This window comes from Australozyma saopauloensis, chromosome 3 (genome assembly GCF_035610405.1).
Source record: "Australozyma saopauloensis chromosome 3, complete sequence".
Classification (NCBI taxonomy): domain Eukaryota; kingdom Fungi; phylum Ascomycota; class Pichiomycetes; order Serinales; family Metschnikowiaceae; genus Australozyma; species Australozyma saopauloensis.
Genome location: NC_086133.1, coordinates 1,187,049 through 1,203,926, shown reverse-complemented (window position 1 = coordinate 1,203,926; position 16,878 = coordinate 1,187,049). Strand labels below are relative to the sequence as shown.

General features: G+C 43.7%; 10 protein-coding genes and 1 non-coding gene across 11 annotated transcripts; 4 read left to right on the top strand and 7 right to left on the bottom strand.

The window, feature by feature from the left end:
• Positions 1–1,033: 1,033 nt before the first annotated feature.
• Positions 1,034–1,678, top strand: PUMCH_002703 (uncharacterized protein; the record flags this gene model as incomplete). The annotated part of the gene is made up of 1 exon (XM_063021702.1): positions 1,034–1,678. One exon carries the CDS (start codon positions 1,034–1,036, stop codon positions 1,676–1,678), a length of 645 nt encoding a protein of 214 aa, XP_062877772.1.
• Positions 1,679–1,808: 130 nt separating this feature from the next.
• On the bottom strand, positions 1,809–2,692 carry PUMCH_002702 (uncharacterized protein; the record flags this gene model as incomplete). Its single annotated transcript, XM_063021701.1, has 2 exons — positions 1,809–1,848; positions 2,475–2,692. 2 exons carry the CDS (start codon positions 2,690–2,692, stop codon positions 1,809–1,811), a joined length of 258 nt encoding a protein of 85 aa, XP_062877771.1.
• A 545-nt stretch (positions 2,693–3,237) lies between these two features.
• On the bottom strand, positions 3,238–4,716 carry PUMCH_002701 (uncharacterized protein; the record flags this gene model as incomplete). The annotated part of the gene is made up of 1 exon (XM_063021700.1): positions 3,238–4,716. The coding sequence occupies one exon, from the start codon at positions 4,714–4,716 to the stop codon at positions 3,238–3,240; it is 1,479 nt and encodes a 492-aa protein (XP_062877770.1).
• Positions 4,717–5,256: 540 nt separating this feature from the next.
• On the top strand, positions 5,257–5,715 carry PUMCH_002700 (uncharacterized protein; the record flags this gene model as incomplete). The annotated part of the gene is made up of 1 exon (XM_063021699.1): positions 5,257–5,715. One exon carries the CDS (start codon positions 5,257–5,259, stop codon positions 5,713–5,715), a length of 459 nt encoding a protein of 152 aa, XP_062877769.1.
• A 7-nt stretch (positions 5,716–5,722) lies between these two features.
• On the bottom strand, positions 5,723–7,657 carry PUMCH_002699 (uncharacterized protein; the record flags this gene model as incomplete). Its single annotated transcript, XM_063021698.1, has 1 exon — positions 5,723–7,657. One exon carries the CDS (start codon positions 7,655–7,657, stop codon positions 5,723–5,725), a length of 1,935 nt encoding a protein of 644 aa, XP_062877768.1.
• Positions 7,658–8,657: 1,000 nt separating this feature from the next.
• On the top strand, positions 8,658–9,374 carry PUMCH_002698 (uncharacterized protein; the record flags this gene model as incomplete). The annotated part of the gene is made up of 1 exon (XM_063021697.1): positions 8,658–9,374. The coding sequence occupies one exon, from the start codon at positions 8,658–8,660 to the stop codon at positions 9,372–9,374; it is 717 nt and encodes a 238-aa protein (XP_062877767.1).
• PUMCH_002697 (uncharacterized protein) lies at positions 9,371–10,786 on the bottom strand (the record flags this gene model as incomplete). The annotated part of the gene is made up of 1 exon (XM_063021696.1): positions 9,371–10,786. One exon carries the CDS (start codon positions 10,784–10,786, stop codon positions 9,371–9,373), a length of 1,416 nt encoding a protein of 471 aa, XP_062877766.1.
• A 97-nt stretch (positions 10,787–10,883) lies between these two features.
• On the top strand, positions 10,884–12,710 carry PUMCH_002696 (uncharacterized protein; the record flags this gene model as incomplete). The annotated part of the gene is made up of 1 exon (XM_063021695.1): positions 10,884–12,710. The coding sequence occupies one exon, from the start codon at positions 10,884–10,886 to the stop codon at positions 12,708–12,710; it is 1,827 nt and encodes a 608-aa protein (XP_062877765.1).
• Positions 12,705–14,267, bottom strand: PUMCH_002695 (uncharacterized protein; the record flags this gene model as incomplete). The annotated part of the gene is made up of 1 exon (XM_063021694.1): positions 12,705–14,267. One exon carries the CDS (start codon positions 14,265–14,267, stop codon positions 12,705–12,707), a length of 1,563 nt encoding a protein of 520 aa, XP_062877764.1.
• Positions 14,268–14,735: 468 nt separating this feature from the next.
• Positions 14,736–16,127, bottom strand: PUMCH_002694 (uncharacterized protein; the record flags this gene model as incomplete). The annotated part of the gene is made up of 1 exon (XM_063021693.1): positions 14,736–16,127. One exon carries the CDS (start codon positions 16,125–16,127, stop codon positions 14,736–14,738), a length of 1,392 nt encoding a protein of 463 aa, XP_062877763.1.
• Positions 16,128–16,624: 497 nt separating this feature from the next.
• On the bottom strand, positions 16,625–16,696 carry PUMCH_002693. Its single transcript has one exon. It is a non-coding gene; the product is annotated as a tRNA-Glu (tRNA).
• Positions 16,697–16,878: the final 182 nt, after the last annotated feature.

Below are 16,878 nucleotides of genomic sequence, written 5' to 3'. Positions count from 1 at the left end.
AGTCACAGTTACCTACCAAACATTCCTGGAGCAGATAATTGTCTCGAGCTGTTGTAATGCACATCGACCAAAATGAACTTTAATTATTTCTTCCAGTTTTCCAAGCCAGTGTTGCGTTTGTTTTAGAAATTGATGGAGTGACTCTCTTACTGGATGCCCAAATTTAACAATTCAGGTGGCGAGACTCCAATGAACATCGAGAGGCACACAAAGAGTCACTAGTTTGAACTTTCTACGAGTGGATATGAGCATTGAAGCAGTTCGACTATCGGTTGCGGCCATATCAAGTGGAAAATACTGTTTCCCGTCCGATCAACGTTAGTCAAGCCACTTAGAGCCACACTGAGTAATGCAGTGGGAGACCATGTGTGAAATTGTGGTGCTGCAATCTTTTTTGCTTTTGTTTCTAGACAACTGAGCATCTCTATTGTTCTGTCGTTACTGAGATCAATCGACGTGAAGTTTCAAGCAGAAACATACCTAAAGCAAAACAATCGGATCCAGTCGTGCTCCTCGTATTCTAAACTAGGGCTTTGAGAAAATTCCTTTTTAAAACTATCAATGATACTTAATTGCGTTTGTTATAGCACGTTAATTCTTCGCTTCAAGTTTGTGAATCCCCAAAACCTAGGAAGCTGTCCGTACGTGAGACTTCACAAATTTACATTTCAATAAAATTTCATTATTCTTCCCTTTTCACCATTTTGGAATTGTCTTAAAATTTTTAACTCCATGATTTTAGATCAGCGATCAATTCTACAAAACGTAAATCATTACCTAACCATGTCACATTAATTTCTTCGCGCTCCTAAATCAAAAGCTGTCGCCATGCACTTTAAAACATTTACGAGGCTCAATTTCCTGACCAGATTACCCCTTTAGGATCGCCTCATACTTCTCACTCCCTCATTTTCACTCTTGTGGCGCCCAATTAGGCAACTGATCCCTACACCTGAAACATATCTGAAACTTACCTGAAACTATATAAAGTAGGTAGGAATGCACGTCTAGTTGCTTCTGCAAGACAAGCACAATGAAGTCTATGGTAGCGTTCCAAGCAGGACTTCTCGTCAGTGTCTTTATTTTCGCACTCTATCGGTTCTTGTCTGAGCAAGGTTCTGTTTTGGCAATATACATGGCCCTTTGGTCCATTTTTCACCTCTGTGAATATTATGTGACACAGAAATATCTGCCACGGACGGCTACAGAATGGCTGTTTTTGTTGTTCGGTGCTAGAGGTGCTGGAAATCTATTTATGGTTCATATTGGTAGTATATTGGAGTATGCATTGACGCAGAAATACTGGAGATATCATGGATACGTTCTGGTGGGTGTGCCCTTGGCACTTTCCGGAATCGTTGTGCGGGCGTTGGCCATTAAACATTGTGGAAATTCGTTTTCTCATTACATTGAGTCTGAAAGACCTCAGAAATTGGTAACTAGCGGAATCTATGCCTGGTGCAGACACCCGAGCTATCTCGGGTTCATCTTGTATGTGATGGGGATGCAAGTTCTTTTTGGAAATATCTTCATTTACGTTATGAGCATGGTGATTTTGTTTCGGTTCTTCAGTGAGAGGATCGAGTTGGAGGAAATTGTGCTAGTGAACAATTTGTACGGTGAGGCATATGAGAAATATTCTGAGAAGGTATCTGCGCTAGTTCCATTTCTTTACTGATCGTTCAGTGAAGTGTACTGATGATTGGCTCCTGATAATTGTACAGTCTTCAATTGCCGAAGATGTTATTATTTGCAAAAGAGAATTTTACTGACGCGATTCAATATTGCCAAGCAATCATTTTCTCGTCTTAGGAATGGTTTCTCTTAAGAAAGTATCTGGCCTGTGCTCTACCCTCAATGTCAGTGTTGACAATTTCAGACTTTCAAATCCTAGTTAATCAAATAGAGAATAGCTAGGAACAATAGATAAGATATACGCAAGAACCACAGGGCATGTAACATATCTCTTATCGCATTTGGCTGATAGGCCTATCTCTCAAATAGCACAATACAGATTCAATACAGAAGAATAAGGGCCAATGGCCAACCATATCACTTTTTTCGTCACAATAATCATATTCATACTTTCAAATACATTTTCTATGGCCGTTCCATCCTACAAGTATCATCTAAAGCACCCATCAAGGGCGGTCTATTTGCACCTATACCCTTACAAGCTCCTGTTCATGAAACGACGTCTGGTGAATGCCAACCAATATTTGCTTGGAACATTCTCGTCATCTGCATAGACCCGCTTCAACAAGCGATCGGCCAATTCCTGGCGGAACTGCAGCAAATACCCACGCAACAACTCTGCGTCATTTTTCGAGGCCGGCGCTTGGTAGAGCGCGTTCATTGGGAAGCCAATGTCTCCTGGCAAAGCGAACGAGTCAAGTGCCAAGTTATTTAGAACTCTAACTCCTTCCCTGTAAGTGGTTCGGGCCGACAATTTGGACAAACAGTCACTCACGAACAAAATCCCGTAGATGAGCAAGCGGTCTGCTGGACCCTTGATGTCGAAATTCTTGAAAAACGAGTTTGCGCGGAACAAATCGAGCGTTTCTTCAATGATGTCATATTCCTGGCTTGGGGGGTAAGAAGGACCACGGTAGGTGGTATGAATTGGCAACAAGACTATGTTTCCGACGGTCCTCTCGGATTCGCCGAGAAAAGTGGAGTGGTAGGCGGGCATGGGGAGAGAAGCTATAGTTAGTTTATGGTAGTGGTTGATAGCTAGTTGATAGGAAGCGTGTGGGGCAGTGTGCAGGGTGGGAACCAAAGGACAAGGTTTAATTTAGCAAAAGGGGGAATTTTTGGGGAGAAAAGATATTAGAATTCAAAGTGAGAAATCGTGCACTGTTAATCTTTTCAATTGTGGTAGATATCGTGGCCTTTGATTAGATTCTGCTCTGGATAGGGGAGGTGTTGTATTTTGCAGGAGCTATGAGTTGTGCAGCAATCATTTTGATGGATTTTAGACAGTCGTAACTAATTGGTAATGTTTTCAATTTCTTAGATTGCAGTTGAGCTACCCATACTTGTGGCCTGTGATCTAGCCTAGAACAACCTGTGAAGTGAGACATGAGCAAGGTCTATCTCGTTTTCCATGGTAAACTTCTCTCAAAAACATACATTTATGATTCTTAGTCAATGTGAAATTTCTCTCTCTTACCAAACGTTTTATTGTCTACACTCTCTTCTTCAACGAAATATATTAATGTACATATGCCCCAGGGCCTAGAAATGAAAGTCGGAAATATTGTCATTATCCACATCGTGCTTTTCTCGAAGATAGTCGTCTCTTGGGTATGGAGGAGAGTTTGGCGCATCGATATGTGGTTTGAATGAAAGCCCCGAAGAAAACCGTGAGAGCGGCTCCTCGTCTGTATCACTTTCTTCAGCCTCGGATACATAATGACTCTGTTCGGCAGTAATAATCTGCCGCACCTTGATAGGAAGAATGTCGGGACGGTAGAATCTCAAGTCTACTCTACCAACCAAATAGAGGACGTTTATAAGAGCCTCGAAGCCTCCCCAGCAGATGTACATAAAGACGGGGTTACAGACGCTGGAGGCATGTCTAGAGAGCCTGTTTTGGAATAGGGAAATAGCTCTTCCAATTGATCCAATGAAAATAAGAACCGTGGTGGTGCAGATCAAGGCCATCGAAACATTATGTTTGAGAGTACCTCTCTTATTAGTCAACCCTTCAACCATATTGTAGTGATGGTGAGTTGCGGCAATGACTCTGATTGCGTGTCTGTGGTTATGGTTTCTCTTCATAAATGTTTCCTCTGCCTTCTGAGCGGCGCCGGGCTCCACAAAATAGAAAGGTGCAAAAGACTCAATCCACCAAGGTTGATAGGTGTATAAATTCTCATCTTTGGCTGTTGGAGGGAAAAGATACGAAAGTCCAATCAAGGCCATGGCGGTCAATGAGTATACAATGACCATGACACTAGTGAACATATTCACACGTTTCCAGCTCGAATATGCTTTAGGACTCAATGTGTAGAGGTACGGAATAAAGGCAGCTGCAATTGTAATACCGACAAGAATAGCCACAACCGCATACAACAGTAACATGACTCCCCAGAAGAGTTTTCTGGAACCACCGACCGGGTGACGCCAAGTGAAGAGTCTTTGCGCCAAGATAAGATCAAACGAAGCAAAAATAATTGAGGGAATAATGAGAAGAATCTCACTGGTCAAACCCACGTTAAGTTGGGTGATATCCTTGGCCCACACTGCTCGGAGAGCAAAGCCAACCAATTTGGCAGCACAATTCAACGACCATACCAAAGATATGATGAAATGATGACCACGCGAGGTGTTGATACCGAAGACGAGCAAATGCAACAACATGAGGACTGCAAAAATGACTGTGAAGACAATACTTGGCACAAAGTCCGATTTATTTGGATAACCACCAAACAAATTGTACTGAATAGAGATGTAGTAATCAATTAAAATTGGAGATATGTCTTCTCCAGTTATGTTCTTAGCCCACTTCAACATTGTCTTGATTCCTGTTCCTTCTCCAGCGCCGTTTAAGAGCGACAGAAGGAAGTATGCGAGACCTTTGATAGCGGGAAAACCATCAAAGTCGTAAGGTGCGTAGCTGGTGCCATTTATCATAGTGAGTTTTTGGCAGCCGTAGTGGCAGAGGAGTTCATGGGCGGGTTTGGAGTACTTATAGGTCGAATTTGCAACCATAGGATGTTTACCCGATTCGGTAAAGTGGGAGTGCAGGTAAGTGTTCGAAGATGCATTTGCTTCCTAAAAAGGCTAGGACACGATATTACCAAATCAGTCGACAAAAACTGTAGTTGTGCTGAGATATTTGCAACTTTTGTTTACCCAATGATTGATGTTGTGTTTAATTGCGATCTTAATATGAGAATGAACACAAGTGAATTGGCACTGTTTGTGCTTGTCTATTCGGAACAATTCTTCATTTAGACCTGTTCTTTTCTCAAATTAATTTTTAGTCCCTAATCTGTTCTTGTTGCTCGATTCAGTCTCTTCTCTCTTGTGCTCCTTCTTCAATTCCGTTATCGCTTGCAATTTACGTTGTAGGTTCTTAATTTGCGGTCAAAAGAAACAAAATACCCGTGGATTGAAGCAAAAAAAAGTCGCCCATTTAAAATTTTCAAATATCAATCGCATTTATTATCCTGAAAATCCATTTCCAATTCATGTTTTGCGTGTGCCTGTTTACCTCTCTGCATACACCTGGTACTACTTTTCACATCTATGCCCAGTGCTAATATCGACTATTCAGAGGCCAGTCGTGCCTTGGGAGTGGCCAACGACATACCTGCAAGTCCGTATGTGCTCTCAACGCCATTTGGGCTTTCAATTTTGGAAATCCAGGGCCAATTGGTGCTTCCAAGCTCGGCACCAGAAACAGAATCAGACACCGCCGTGGAAGGCGGAAATACTTTTGTAAAGGTGGAAAGTGTAGATCAGAAATTGGTTCGTGCGGTTCGCGATGCGGTCCAATTTGGCAAGTTGTCTTTCGATGAAAAGGATCCCTCAAAAGTGGTACTTTTTATCGGAACATCACAAAGATTAAATGGCGTGGTGGAAACGTTACGAGAACCATTGGCTGTTTTAAAAGTGCCTAGTCAGGATGGCGATACAGACATACGAATGGTGGACATTATTTATAAAAAGATCATATTCAAACATAGACCGCTCCCAATCATGTGAGGATCCTCTAGAGTTTAAACGATTGCGGCTGTGTGCGTTGCAGGTCTGAGCATACAATGTTCTTGTAGATAGCTTCAATATCGTCGAGACTGAATCCAAGGAACTGCTGCATGTAGCTGATGACACCATTGTACTTGATCTCCAACAACTCGAGAGTGGCCAACGCTGCTTCTGGCCGTGAGCTAATAAGATTTTGGAACCCGTTTTCTTCAATGGTCCAATTTTTTCTGCCTTGGATGATGCTATCACGCATCTGCTCGCTATTTTCCTTTCCGTCGAATTTGGCAAGTCCTCCAAGGAACTTCTGCCGGATGACCTCGTGGTCTGGTCTTAATCCATAAGTTGTCAATGCATACTCTTTGGAAATAGTGTCCTTATCTACACCGGCAAGACTCAAGACGAGGATACCGAAGACTCCTGTGCGGTCTTTGCCGGCTGTACAATGGAACAAGAATGGCTCGCCTGGATTGTCGCGTATATGTGTGAACATTGCTCGGAACAGCAGAACGCCTTGTTCAAGCATATGGTCGTATTCTTTGGCAAACGTGTGCCACGATGTGAGTAAGCTTGTGAAACGCAAAGCCATTTGGTCTGGCGAATAGAACCCGGTGCTAAAAACAGGCGCTGATACTCTACCGGCATCCTGTAGACCTTGTGGAACGACGTCCTTATTGCATTCTTCCAAAGAACGGAGGTCAAAAATCTTTTTGGTTCCCAAGGCTTTGAGCGCGTCGAGTCCAGTGTCATGCACTGTGGCAGTATTTGCACAACGGAAGATGAAATTAGGTCTCACAAAATAGCGCGCCTGTGAGTCTTTGCTGGTGTGAAAGTTTGGTTTGTAAATCTCCCAGCCGCCAATGTCTCTGAAATTAGCGATCCCGTCCACTTTCTTGAATCTCGAGGCGCCAGTCGTGAGAGTTGCGCTTCTTTCTGCGAATCTGAGAAGCTCCTGGTCCCAACGAAGGTACTTTATGATGCATGCTGCTGCCACCGGGTTGTAATTAATCAAATTTCTTTTTGTAACTGGCAAGCCGTATGGATTGTATTCCTCCATATCGGACTCACTGTCTATAACTTTAGTGCCGTAATAGTTGTGATCCGCACCATCAATGATTTGTAAATGGTGAGTGTACGCTCCTCTGTTAAGAGTGTTAGCGAAAAAAGCACTGTCTTCTTTTGGAATAATATCGTCTTTTGTCCCGTAGATACTAAGAACAGACCATTCAGGAGGAAGCTTCCGAAGAACCAGCAATTCAGCCGTAGCAAGAGAAACCAATTCCTGTTTGGTCACCTTTACTTTCAGCAACTTGCCATGTCTCACCGCCAGTTGTTCGAAGAACTCGAAATCTTCGTCCAAGAGCGGGTATCTATCGTAAACAGTATGAGAGCGATACCGCAGCGAACAATTGATGAGATTTGGGACAAAGACAGCACTGGCGGCCGTTTTTGGATCCTGTAGTAGCCGGTGCTGTTTCAATGCCCATAGAAACATGGCCACGGCGCCTCGGGAATGAGAGATGATTGCCGAGAGCACGAAACTTCGGCCTTCCACGAGCTGCGAAGGTTCCAAAATTCGAGCGACTACACTTTCTATATCTTCAACGTCCAGCTCGAGGACTCTGCCCCGTGGATCGGTCAATTCGGCCAGACTTCCACAACCTCGGAAGTCAATACGGACCGAATAGTAGCCTAACTCCGCAGCCAACTTGTGGGCGAGTATTTTCTGGTAGCAGTAGTTTCGATTGCCACCTTGGCCATGCAATAGAATTGCTATTTTGTTTGTTGGAGGCGCAAAACCCTGGCTTAAGTAGTCCTGTTGGTTTACCGAATGAGGTACCGCTACAGTGCCACGAACACCGTTTTCGGTGACTATTTCGAATTCTTGAGGTGCAGCCACCTCGGCGAAGTCACTGTACAAGTCTTCTGCAAGGCTTTCTTCCATTGTCGATGGTATGGGGAAAAAGAGTGAGTTGTATGTGGAAATTAGCGGGAATTAGCGGGTATAAACGACACTTAAGAAAGTAACACAGGGGGGGATATTGGTTAGACAAAAGAGGGGTGTTAATTTTCAAAGTTGTGATATTTGGGGAACGGGGTGTATTTATATTTTCAGTCTCGCTTAGTCCTGTCTCTTTCCTTCTTCATGTGATATTGTTATAGGTTTGTAGAACTACGGCAGAATCTCCTTTTGAGCGACCAGACGTTGGATAAAGGTCAGTGAGAATTGGAACACAATAAAAATCTCGAAATAATTGAGCATATCATATTTTATTTACATTTTCTCTTTTTTATATGCGGGTTCTGTACTTGGCGCTATTCGGCTATCTGTCTCCACACTTGAAACACTTGCATCCACACTTGAAACCACTACATCCACACCTGGCCAGATCTCCGATATCGACTGGTTCGAAGAAGAGACATTTTCGGTGTTGGAACAGAATCTATACTTTCGGGAGGGTTTATTGCAGGTAAACGAGCATTCTTTTTAAGACAAACGGTTTTGTACTCCGTCTCCGATACTTCAGTAGTATAGGTGATCTTCTTAGAACTGCCTTTTTGAGATATTGGTGGAACTGAGTCAATTTCAGGGGATTGTTCGCATTTTAGAATTTGGCAGTCACGCTCTCTAGTAGTAAACAATTGATCGACAGGAGACCTATACGTTGGCATTCAAGCACACAGAATTCTGCTTTCTACACTACTCGCGATATTCATCCGAAAATTTTCTTTGATAAAGGACCAAATTAGAGAATTGTACTCTCATATCTATTGGCACAAGTATAGGTACTTGCATCATAGTACCAAAACTGATCTTTCATTCACCTGATACTCTATAGACTTCGAAAGGCAAGCTCATACCAGAAGTCATTCATTGGATAGATTGCTTCTTTCCATTCTTTTTCTTCACCTAAATACAGAGCAAAGCCAATTCATCCATCAAGATGAATTCGTTCTCGGCAGACAGAGACATCTACCTGAAAATCGGGAAAAGTCTTCTGGACCGTCATTCGTCAGAACTTTCGGCACAATTGGCGGTATTTCAATCGGCACTCGTGAATTTTGCGGCTGAGAACGCAGCCACAATCAAGAAAAACCGTGAGTTTCGTGATAAGTTCACAAAAATGTGCAATCTGATTGGCGTTGATCCCCTCGAGCTCTTGCTATTTGTTGACTCGTCGCTGAAAAAGACAGACGACTTTTACATGGGTTTAGCTGTGCGTATCGTTGAGATTTGTCAGTCGACTCGAGACATAAATGGCGGCTTGATTTCTCTCAAGGAACTTCATTCAAGACTCCAAGACACTTTTACCGTACCCCTTCAAATAAAGGAAGAAGACGCCAGTGCTGCGTTGCGATTTTTGGATGGTTTGGGCAAAGGTTACGAGACATTGACCATCAGTGACCAACTCTGGGTTAAATTCTCAGGCCCAGCAGGTTCAGGCGCCATATCTTATGACGAACGTAAGATCTATGAGCTATGTACATTCACTGGTGGATTTGTCACTCACAGATTGCTCAGAGATAACTATGGCTGGGACCAAGTAAGAGCAAAATCTGTAATCGATGATATGATCCGAAGTGGTTTGCTTTGGGTCGATTCGCAGGGCCCTGGTGGCCAGTGGCAGTATTGGGAACCTTCATGGATTTCGCAGGATTAGTTATCTACGGATTTGATGGATTCAGCATCGGCCTGTTTCCTTTGTTTCTTCTCCCGATGTCTTCTGTTAATAACCTCAACGGTTTCTCCAAGCTCTCTGTTCGCAAGCGGGATATAGTTTTTGAAGTTTCTTCCGTTACCATTTCCGATATTAACTGAGCCTCCTTCGGTATTGTGCTTGATGACGTCGGCGCTTTGTAAATATGTCTCTGCCATCAATTTAGCCACATTGGCTTTGAGCTGGTAGTCGAGAAGGAGTCCATTGTAAAGGTTGTACTCTTTTCTCAACTTATGCTTTTGCTTACCTTCGAAATCATTCTCGAGTGTAAGCCATTCCATTTCGGGAAAGACACAGTCATACAACACTAACGGTATATCGTTTGCCATTTCATAGGCAGGCTTGCTTGGGAATTTCTCTACATTGAGCAAATCTGTCACAATAGAGGATGCTTCAAGCTTTTGGCCCACGAGGAACAAGATGGCAATCATACACCGCACCTGATGCCAAAGAAACGCCGAACCTTTCAAGTCAAACACGTAAAAATCTTCATTGAGAGGAATGATCTTTGCAGAGTACACTTCACGGACATGATTTGTGATTTGCTTTGAGCCATCCACTTTACAAAAGTTGCGGAAATCGTGAGGGCCCTCGTACATAGCAGCTGCCTGCAGCATCAAATCGATATCCAAGCCATCTTTCTTGAAAATATACTTGTAGTGACGGTATGTGCAACTGAAACGGGCGTCGAATCCTGGAGGAGGCCGGAGAGACACCGCCGTGATCCGAATATCGGTTGGTAGAAGCGAGTTAAGAATTGAGATATAGGGAAGCTCTTTGATGTCGAACTCTTTCTTTGCGTGGTCTTCTTTGCGAAGATTCGACCGAATATCTAACGAGATCACCTGGTTCAAAGCACTTACTCCCTTATCAGTACGACCACATCTACTGAAGTTGCATGAGGCTGGATCAGCACTTGGAATCAATTTTGCAGTAGTCATAGCGTCCAAAATTTCCTGCTCGACAGTGGGCAATGGTGTAGGCTCCTGCTGGTAATTCAAGCCGTTGTAGTTCCAGCCCATGTAGGCGAACCTGAGAGCAACAAAACGGGTCTCGAACTTCGAAAAATCGAACTTTCTCTTCTTCAGTGCCTTCATACCACCGTCCAACTTAGACTTTTCACCCTTTCCGCTTGTCTCCTCGCCATCGCACTTCTCAAGGGCGATGTCTTCGCTTTTCGGTTCCAGAACCAAAGGAGATTCAAGCATACGGATGCGCTGCACTAATTGTGCCTTGGTCCATGTATCGTACTCTTTTCCAGCGGGAAGCATTGTTTTTTCCGATTTTGATACGAGATTCCAGAGCCGCAGGATCATTGATTTTCCAGGCTGTCTTTTTTGGTAATCGATGCTCATCTCATCGGCCTCATCGCGACACTACCTACCCCACAAAAACGAACATATCTGTGCATTAACTGCCTTGAAAAAGTATTAACGAAAAAAATTATCGACCATGTCTACGCTTCTGTGGGAGAACTTGCAGCCCGTGCTCCATCCGTGGCTTTACGAGGCATTGATCTCTTTGGAATATCCAGCTATGACTCCAGTCCAAGCATCCACAATCCCGCTTTTCAGCAAAAACAAGGACGTTATTGTTGAGAGTGTGACCGGATCGGGAAAAACGCTATCCTTCGTTGTACCTGTTTTGCAGCATGTCTCCAATCGGTTGTATGGTTCTGTTGGCGCCGAAGAGCAGGTAGTACCACTCAAGAAGGGCCACTTTTTGGCGATTGTGGTGGCTCCTACCAGAGAGTTGGCCAGCCAAATCAAAGATGTGTTTGACCGTATAGTGGAGTATCTTCCTGAGGGCAAGACGCCGATCAGAACGCAGTTGGTGGTGGGCTCTTTATCTTCCACTAGACAGAACTTGGAGGATTTTTTGGGCTCGCGGAATCAAATATTCGTGGGAACACCAGGCCGGTTGAATGAAATACTCTCGTCGTCGAAGGTTAGCACGCTGTCGGTCGAAGTGGCGGTATTGGACGAAGCTGATCGCTTGCTTGACTTGTCGTTCGAGACAGAGGTCGAGTCGATCTTGAAAATGCTCCCGAAACAGAGGAGAACGGGTCTTTATTCAGCTACTTTGTCTGCTGCAGGCGATCGTGTTTTCCGCACAGGACTAATGAATCCAGTCCGTATTTCGGTTCAGAGTAAGTCGTCCAAGAGAGCCGCTCCAACATCTTTGAGCATTCAGTACATGCTCGTAGATCCGGAAAGGAAACTTAGTACGTTCAGAGGTCTTGTGAAGGAGTACAGGTTTAAAAAGTGTATTGCCTATTTCCCTACATGTGCAAGTGTCAAGTTTTTCTATGAGATTTTGACTAAGGTGTTTCAAGATGAAGATTTAAAATTGTTCTCATTACACGGACAGATATCAACCTCAAACAGAATGAAAACACTTCAGTCATTTGTCGATGGTGATTCCTCCGAGAAGAAATACATTCTTATGACTACAGATGTGGCTGCCAGAGGTATCGATGTTCCTGATGTCGACTTGGTGGTACAGCTTGAACCACCCACTGATCCAGACATGTTTTTGCATAGATGTGGCCGCACGGGAAGAGCCAACAAAATCGGTCGTGCTTTGGTGTTCTTGAATAAAGATTCCACAGAGGAAGACTATGTGCCATTCATGGAGGTCAAAAAAGTCGAAATGTCTGAGATGGACACATTTAACACCGATAAGATTCATCCAATCATGTCTGAGAAAATTAAGAAATATATGCTCGAGGATAGAGCTAGACACGAGGCTGCTGTGAAAGCATATGTTGGCTTCGTTCGTTACTACCAGAAACACATTGCTTCGTCCATTTTCCGGTTGCAATCGCTAGACTATCTCGGAACGGCAAGAATGTATGGCCTTCTTCGACTCCCCAAAATGCCAGAGACAAGATTCATTCCTAGTGAAAAGTTTCCACAGGACGGATGGCTCACAGATCTCAAGTTAGACATGGACACGTTCGCATATGCAGATAAAGACAAAGAAAGAGTACGTTTGGAAACTTTAGAAGAAACCAAGGCCAAACTCATCAAAGATGCCAAGACCAGAAAGTTGTTGAAGAAGAAAAATGAGTCTTGGTCTTCTAAAACAGAAACTAAGGATGCAAAAGCCACCCGTCGTGAGAAACAGCAAAAGAAGAGAGACGCCATTCAGCAGCAAATAATGGAGGAAGGTTCGTCTGATGAAGACACTCAACAAGACTGGAAAGATATGTTGAGGCAGAACAAGAAGCAAAAGACTGCTGCACTGGCTGTACAGGGTTCCTTCGATGATTTATAATGCCTTCCATTTCTCGCTCATAGATTTGATTCCATCAAACACGTATAGATTGTCTAGAGGAATGTACTGTGCTGTCACAATCTTCAAGATCTCTTGGCCAACAATGCCACCCATGTAGCTGCATACATTCAAATACCTGCTTGTATTGTGGATGTACAATTCGTTTAATACATTTTTAATCGGTTCCGTCAAATTTTGTAGCGGGACTCTTGTGATATCGCAGAAGGTCTGGACAAAATGACTGAAGTCGTGTGATTCTTGTTCCGCCAATGAGTCAAGGGCGACTATACCGAAATATGAGACGAGGAGAAGATTATGATCTGAACTTTGCTCTAGTGATTTTGACAATCTGGAAAGCAAATTATTATGGTTGTTCAATTGCGAGCCATTGGAAAGATGTATCAGAGCGGAATTCTTGCAAACGTTGGCAATGGTTTCCGCATCAAAATCTGACTCAAAGCCGAGACTCTCGTGTAATTCCAGCATTATACTCAGGAAGGTCAGCTTATCCTCAAGTGCTTTTTTCCTGTAGATTTGCTGAAGAAGAACGTAACTTGAAGTTGTCGAAACCATATCAGGCAATACTCCAGGAAGAGGAAGGAAGCCTCCGCTTGACGAAACAAACTCTTTCAAAGCACGAATTAGGAGCCAAAAAGGAGCCTTCGTTTCCCGCAAACTAGAGTCAGAAGTCTCTGGTCTTTGAAAAAGTTCCGCCACAGACGCTGGGACGTTAGTTTTCTGCAACGCTCTATGGATGGATTGCGAAGCCTCAATGAAGTTTGTCTCCAATCCCATATTTCGTGCCATGCTCTCTACGTAATTGCGCCGGAAATCGGTCTTTTCAGGGTAGCTCAGCGGAAGAGCCAGGAGAGAGCCATTGGTCTTTCTCCAATGCTCAAGTGCCTTTAAATAGATTACAATATATGGAACGTGTGCGTGTTCGGCATCATCTAATTCATCCAAATCGAAAGAATCAGCGTAGGCGGCCAATTCGGGCCATGGACAATCAAGCCGTAGGTCAAATGTAGGAGAAGGATCGTGAGTATCTACAACAGCAGTCTCAAATCTCGAAATACGCACTGCACCACTAAATCCACATGTCCATACACGCATCAAAGGAATGTTATGGGGCCACAATATTCCTTCGAGTCTTTCAAGTTGCTCTTTTCTGATTCTCTCAGTCACCACGACGACATCAAACCGGCGCCAAAAACCAGAATCGTTTAGAAGCTTCAGAAGATCCTCCCTCACCGCGTTTCCGCGCACATCAGCATTCAATTCGCAGAGATTGGCACAGATAGCTTCTGCAATACTTGATCCTACATCTGTTTCCGTCAAAAAGAAGTTCCCGCTGAGATCCGCATCAGAGACAGTTTTCAGATCTACAATTGTGAACTCTCCAATGCCTGGAAGTACCAAGTTCTTTAAGATCTCTGCACTGGTGGTGTTTCCATTGATTACACATACATGAGAATGCTCTAGCCGAGCCTGGCCACCTCTTTGCCAAAGACGGACCTGCCGGTCGTACCGGGCTGCCTTATGAATTTCGGAATCCATTTTTGTCGAAAAAACGGCGAAAAGGAAGAATGGGACCTAATTTATTGAAGCTGAAATTTAAACGGTTGGTATATGCAGATACACGATAGATAAGTGTGGAGATAATAGATAAGAAAAGAAATTGTGAATGGAATGAAACGAAATGAATTTCGAATTGCGGAAGCTGAATTCTGAAATTCATTGAATAGAAATATTTGAAGATGGCTACAGCTTCATCAATGTCATGATCGGTGAAACCAGATCCACCAAATTCGAGAAACACTCTATTAAGATAATTTGGGTAATTGAGATTCTCAATTTTGTAATACATTAGAATTTAATGCTTTTTTCTAACGGAAGCTTTTCGAGTCAGCAACATTAATAAAAAGTGATCTACATGGTGTGTCCACTCTGATCCATATAATACATTATTAGAAAATCAACATTAGTGGAGCCCATGTCGGACACCAGAATTAAATAGCTACTGCATCACATTATCACACAGTTCTTGTGGTTCACCACCTCTCCATACTTCTCTTTGTCGATCTCCCGCAACTTCTCCTTCACCTCGATTGGGAAATTTTTCTTGATCAATTCCAAAGCTTCCACATCAAGGTTGCTTGAATCTGCCAATTCAATGGCGTGAGCCAGACGACAGAGGGGACAGTCTGTCTTGCCCCTCTGCTTCATTTTAACCAAGCACCGGACACAAAAGATATGTGAACACGAGAGCCGGATGGGCTTAAATGCTACCGACATACAGATGGGGCATGTATAGTCTTCGATCTGGGGAATGAGTCGCAAGAGCTTGTTCTGGATCATGTAGCAGATGTTTTGAGTGAGAGAAGAGCCATGGATGAAGATGTGATCCTTCAGTATAAGGTCAGGAAACCGCCCAGAAACGTTGAGCGAAGTCTGTTTGTCGAATTTTTTGAGAATTTTCTTGAGCGCAGTAGCATTGATGGCTTGGAACTGAAGCATCTTCAAGAGACGCATATTCATGGCCATGAACTGCTCACATGCGGCCACGCCGGTCTTCTTGTTCAATCTCTCGATGATCTGGCCCTTTTGGACCCGCGAATTAAACTCTGCGAGATTCTTCTTGACCTGGTCGCCGGTTCTCTCCAGCGCCAACAGAGACGTCTCGTTGTAGCGGAAAAACACCTCCGAGTCAAGGTAGATGCGGAAAAACTCACGCCACACATACAAGTCCGAGCGCTTCTTTGTGAGCGCCACCACGTTATCGCTGAGCTTGTCTATTTGGCTGAGTAGAAACTCCTCTTCCTTCTGGCGGATATCGTCAAGACTCTGGAGTTCACTATTCAACATTTTGAAGAATGTCAGGTCCGAGTTGAGCATCACCACAATCTCGTTGTCGTTCTCAACACGCACAATATCCTCCATCTCGTCGTTATTGTGTGATCTTTGAGGAGAGAGCACCAAGTGCTGTTCGTCATCCTCTTTCACCTCGATGATATGTCTCTCCTCGTCATCGTCAGAGTGGACCAAAGAGGCAAGCTTACGTCTAATTTCGGCGGCCAACATGTGAATGTGGTCTTTCGAATACTGTTCATCTCCCTTCTCGTTCAAGACGATCTTGAGGTACGAAACGACATTGTTTTTCGATTTTTTGAGGGTATAGTGCGCGACGATCGGGTTGTCAGGAGTCGCCTCGTTATGGAACATCTCGACAGTCTTATCTTGGGCCTCGTCTCGAAGTAAGAGCTTCATGTCGGCCAGTGAAAGGCCCAAAAAGGCGAGTTCTTTCACCACTTTTGAAATACATTTTTTCAAAACCTTGTACTGTATAGCAGCTGCAATCCATTCTGGAGGAAGGTCTTGTTCCTGGAGCGTTTGTTCCAAGACTTTTGCGAACTTCATTTCGGATAGTCACCAGCACTTCTTGTTTTGTGTTTCGTGTTTGTTGCTGTTGGGATTACTGTATATATTCAGAATCTCGCAATCTGATTGGACAGTCAATTCCAAAAACTTGGAACTGGTTCCCAGACAGCTTCTATAGGAGCTGCACGGCTGAACCTAGAACGGTTTTGGGGCACGGCTGAAGCCGGAATGTTTCACAGTGATGGTAATGATGGGAGTGTAGCGCACTGCGGCTAATTTACGATGCCAAGAATCGAATCTGTCAACGTGATCTATATTTTTCTTGTCGGCCGGCAAAATCTGGAGAAGTATGTCGGTGTAACGTCATCTGGGATGTAATGGAGATGCGGTCACGTGATGTGATGAGGCACGTTTAGGTGGCTGGTCTCGAGAAAGATAAGACAATTATGTGAAATTGACACGAATGTTGATATGTCAGAGAATATTTGGATGAATTGCAGAAATAACGAGATTGTTTTAGATTGGAAAAAAAGATGCTCCGATACCGGGAGTCGAACCCGGGTTTGCTCGGTGAAAGCGAACCGTGATAGCCGTTACACTATATCGGATAATCTATGAAATGAAAGGAAGGTGTTTGCTATGTTGTAGCCTTTAAGCTACTCCTGTTGATAAGAATTGAAGATTCGAATTTATATTGAAGTGAAATATAATATTACGAAATAACCACGTTCGATGTTGGAAGTACTGACGAACTTCCAAGGGCATCAAACAGGAGACCTAAATAAGTTAA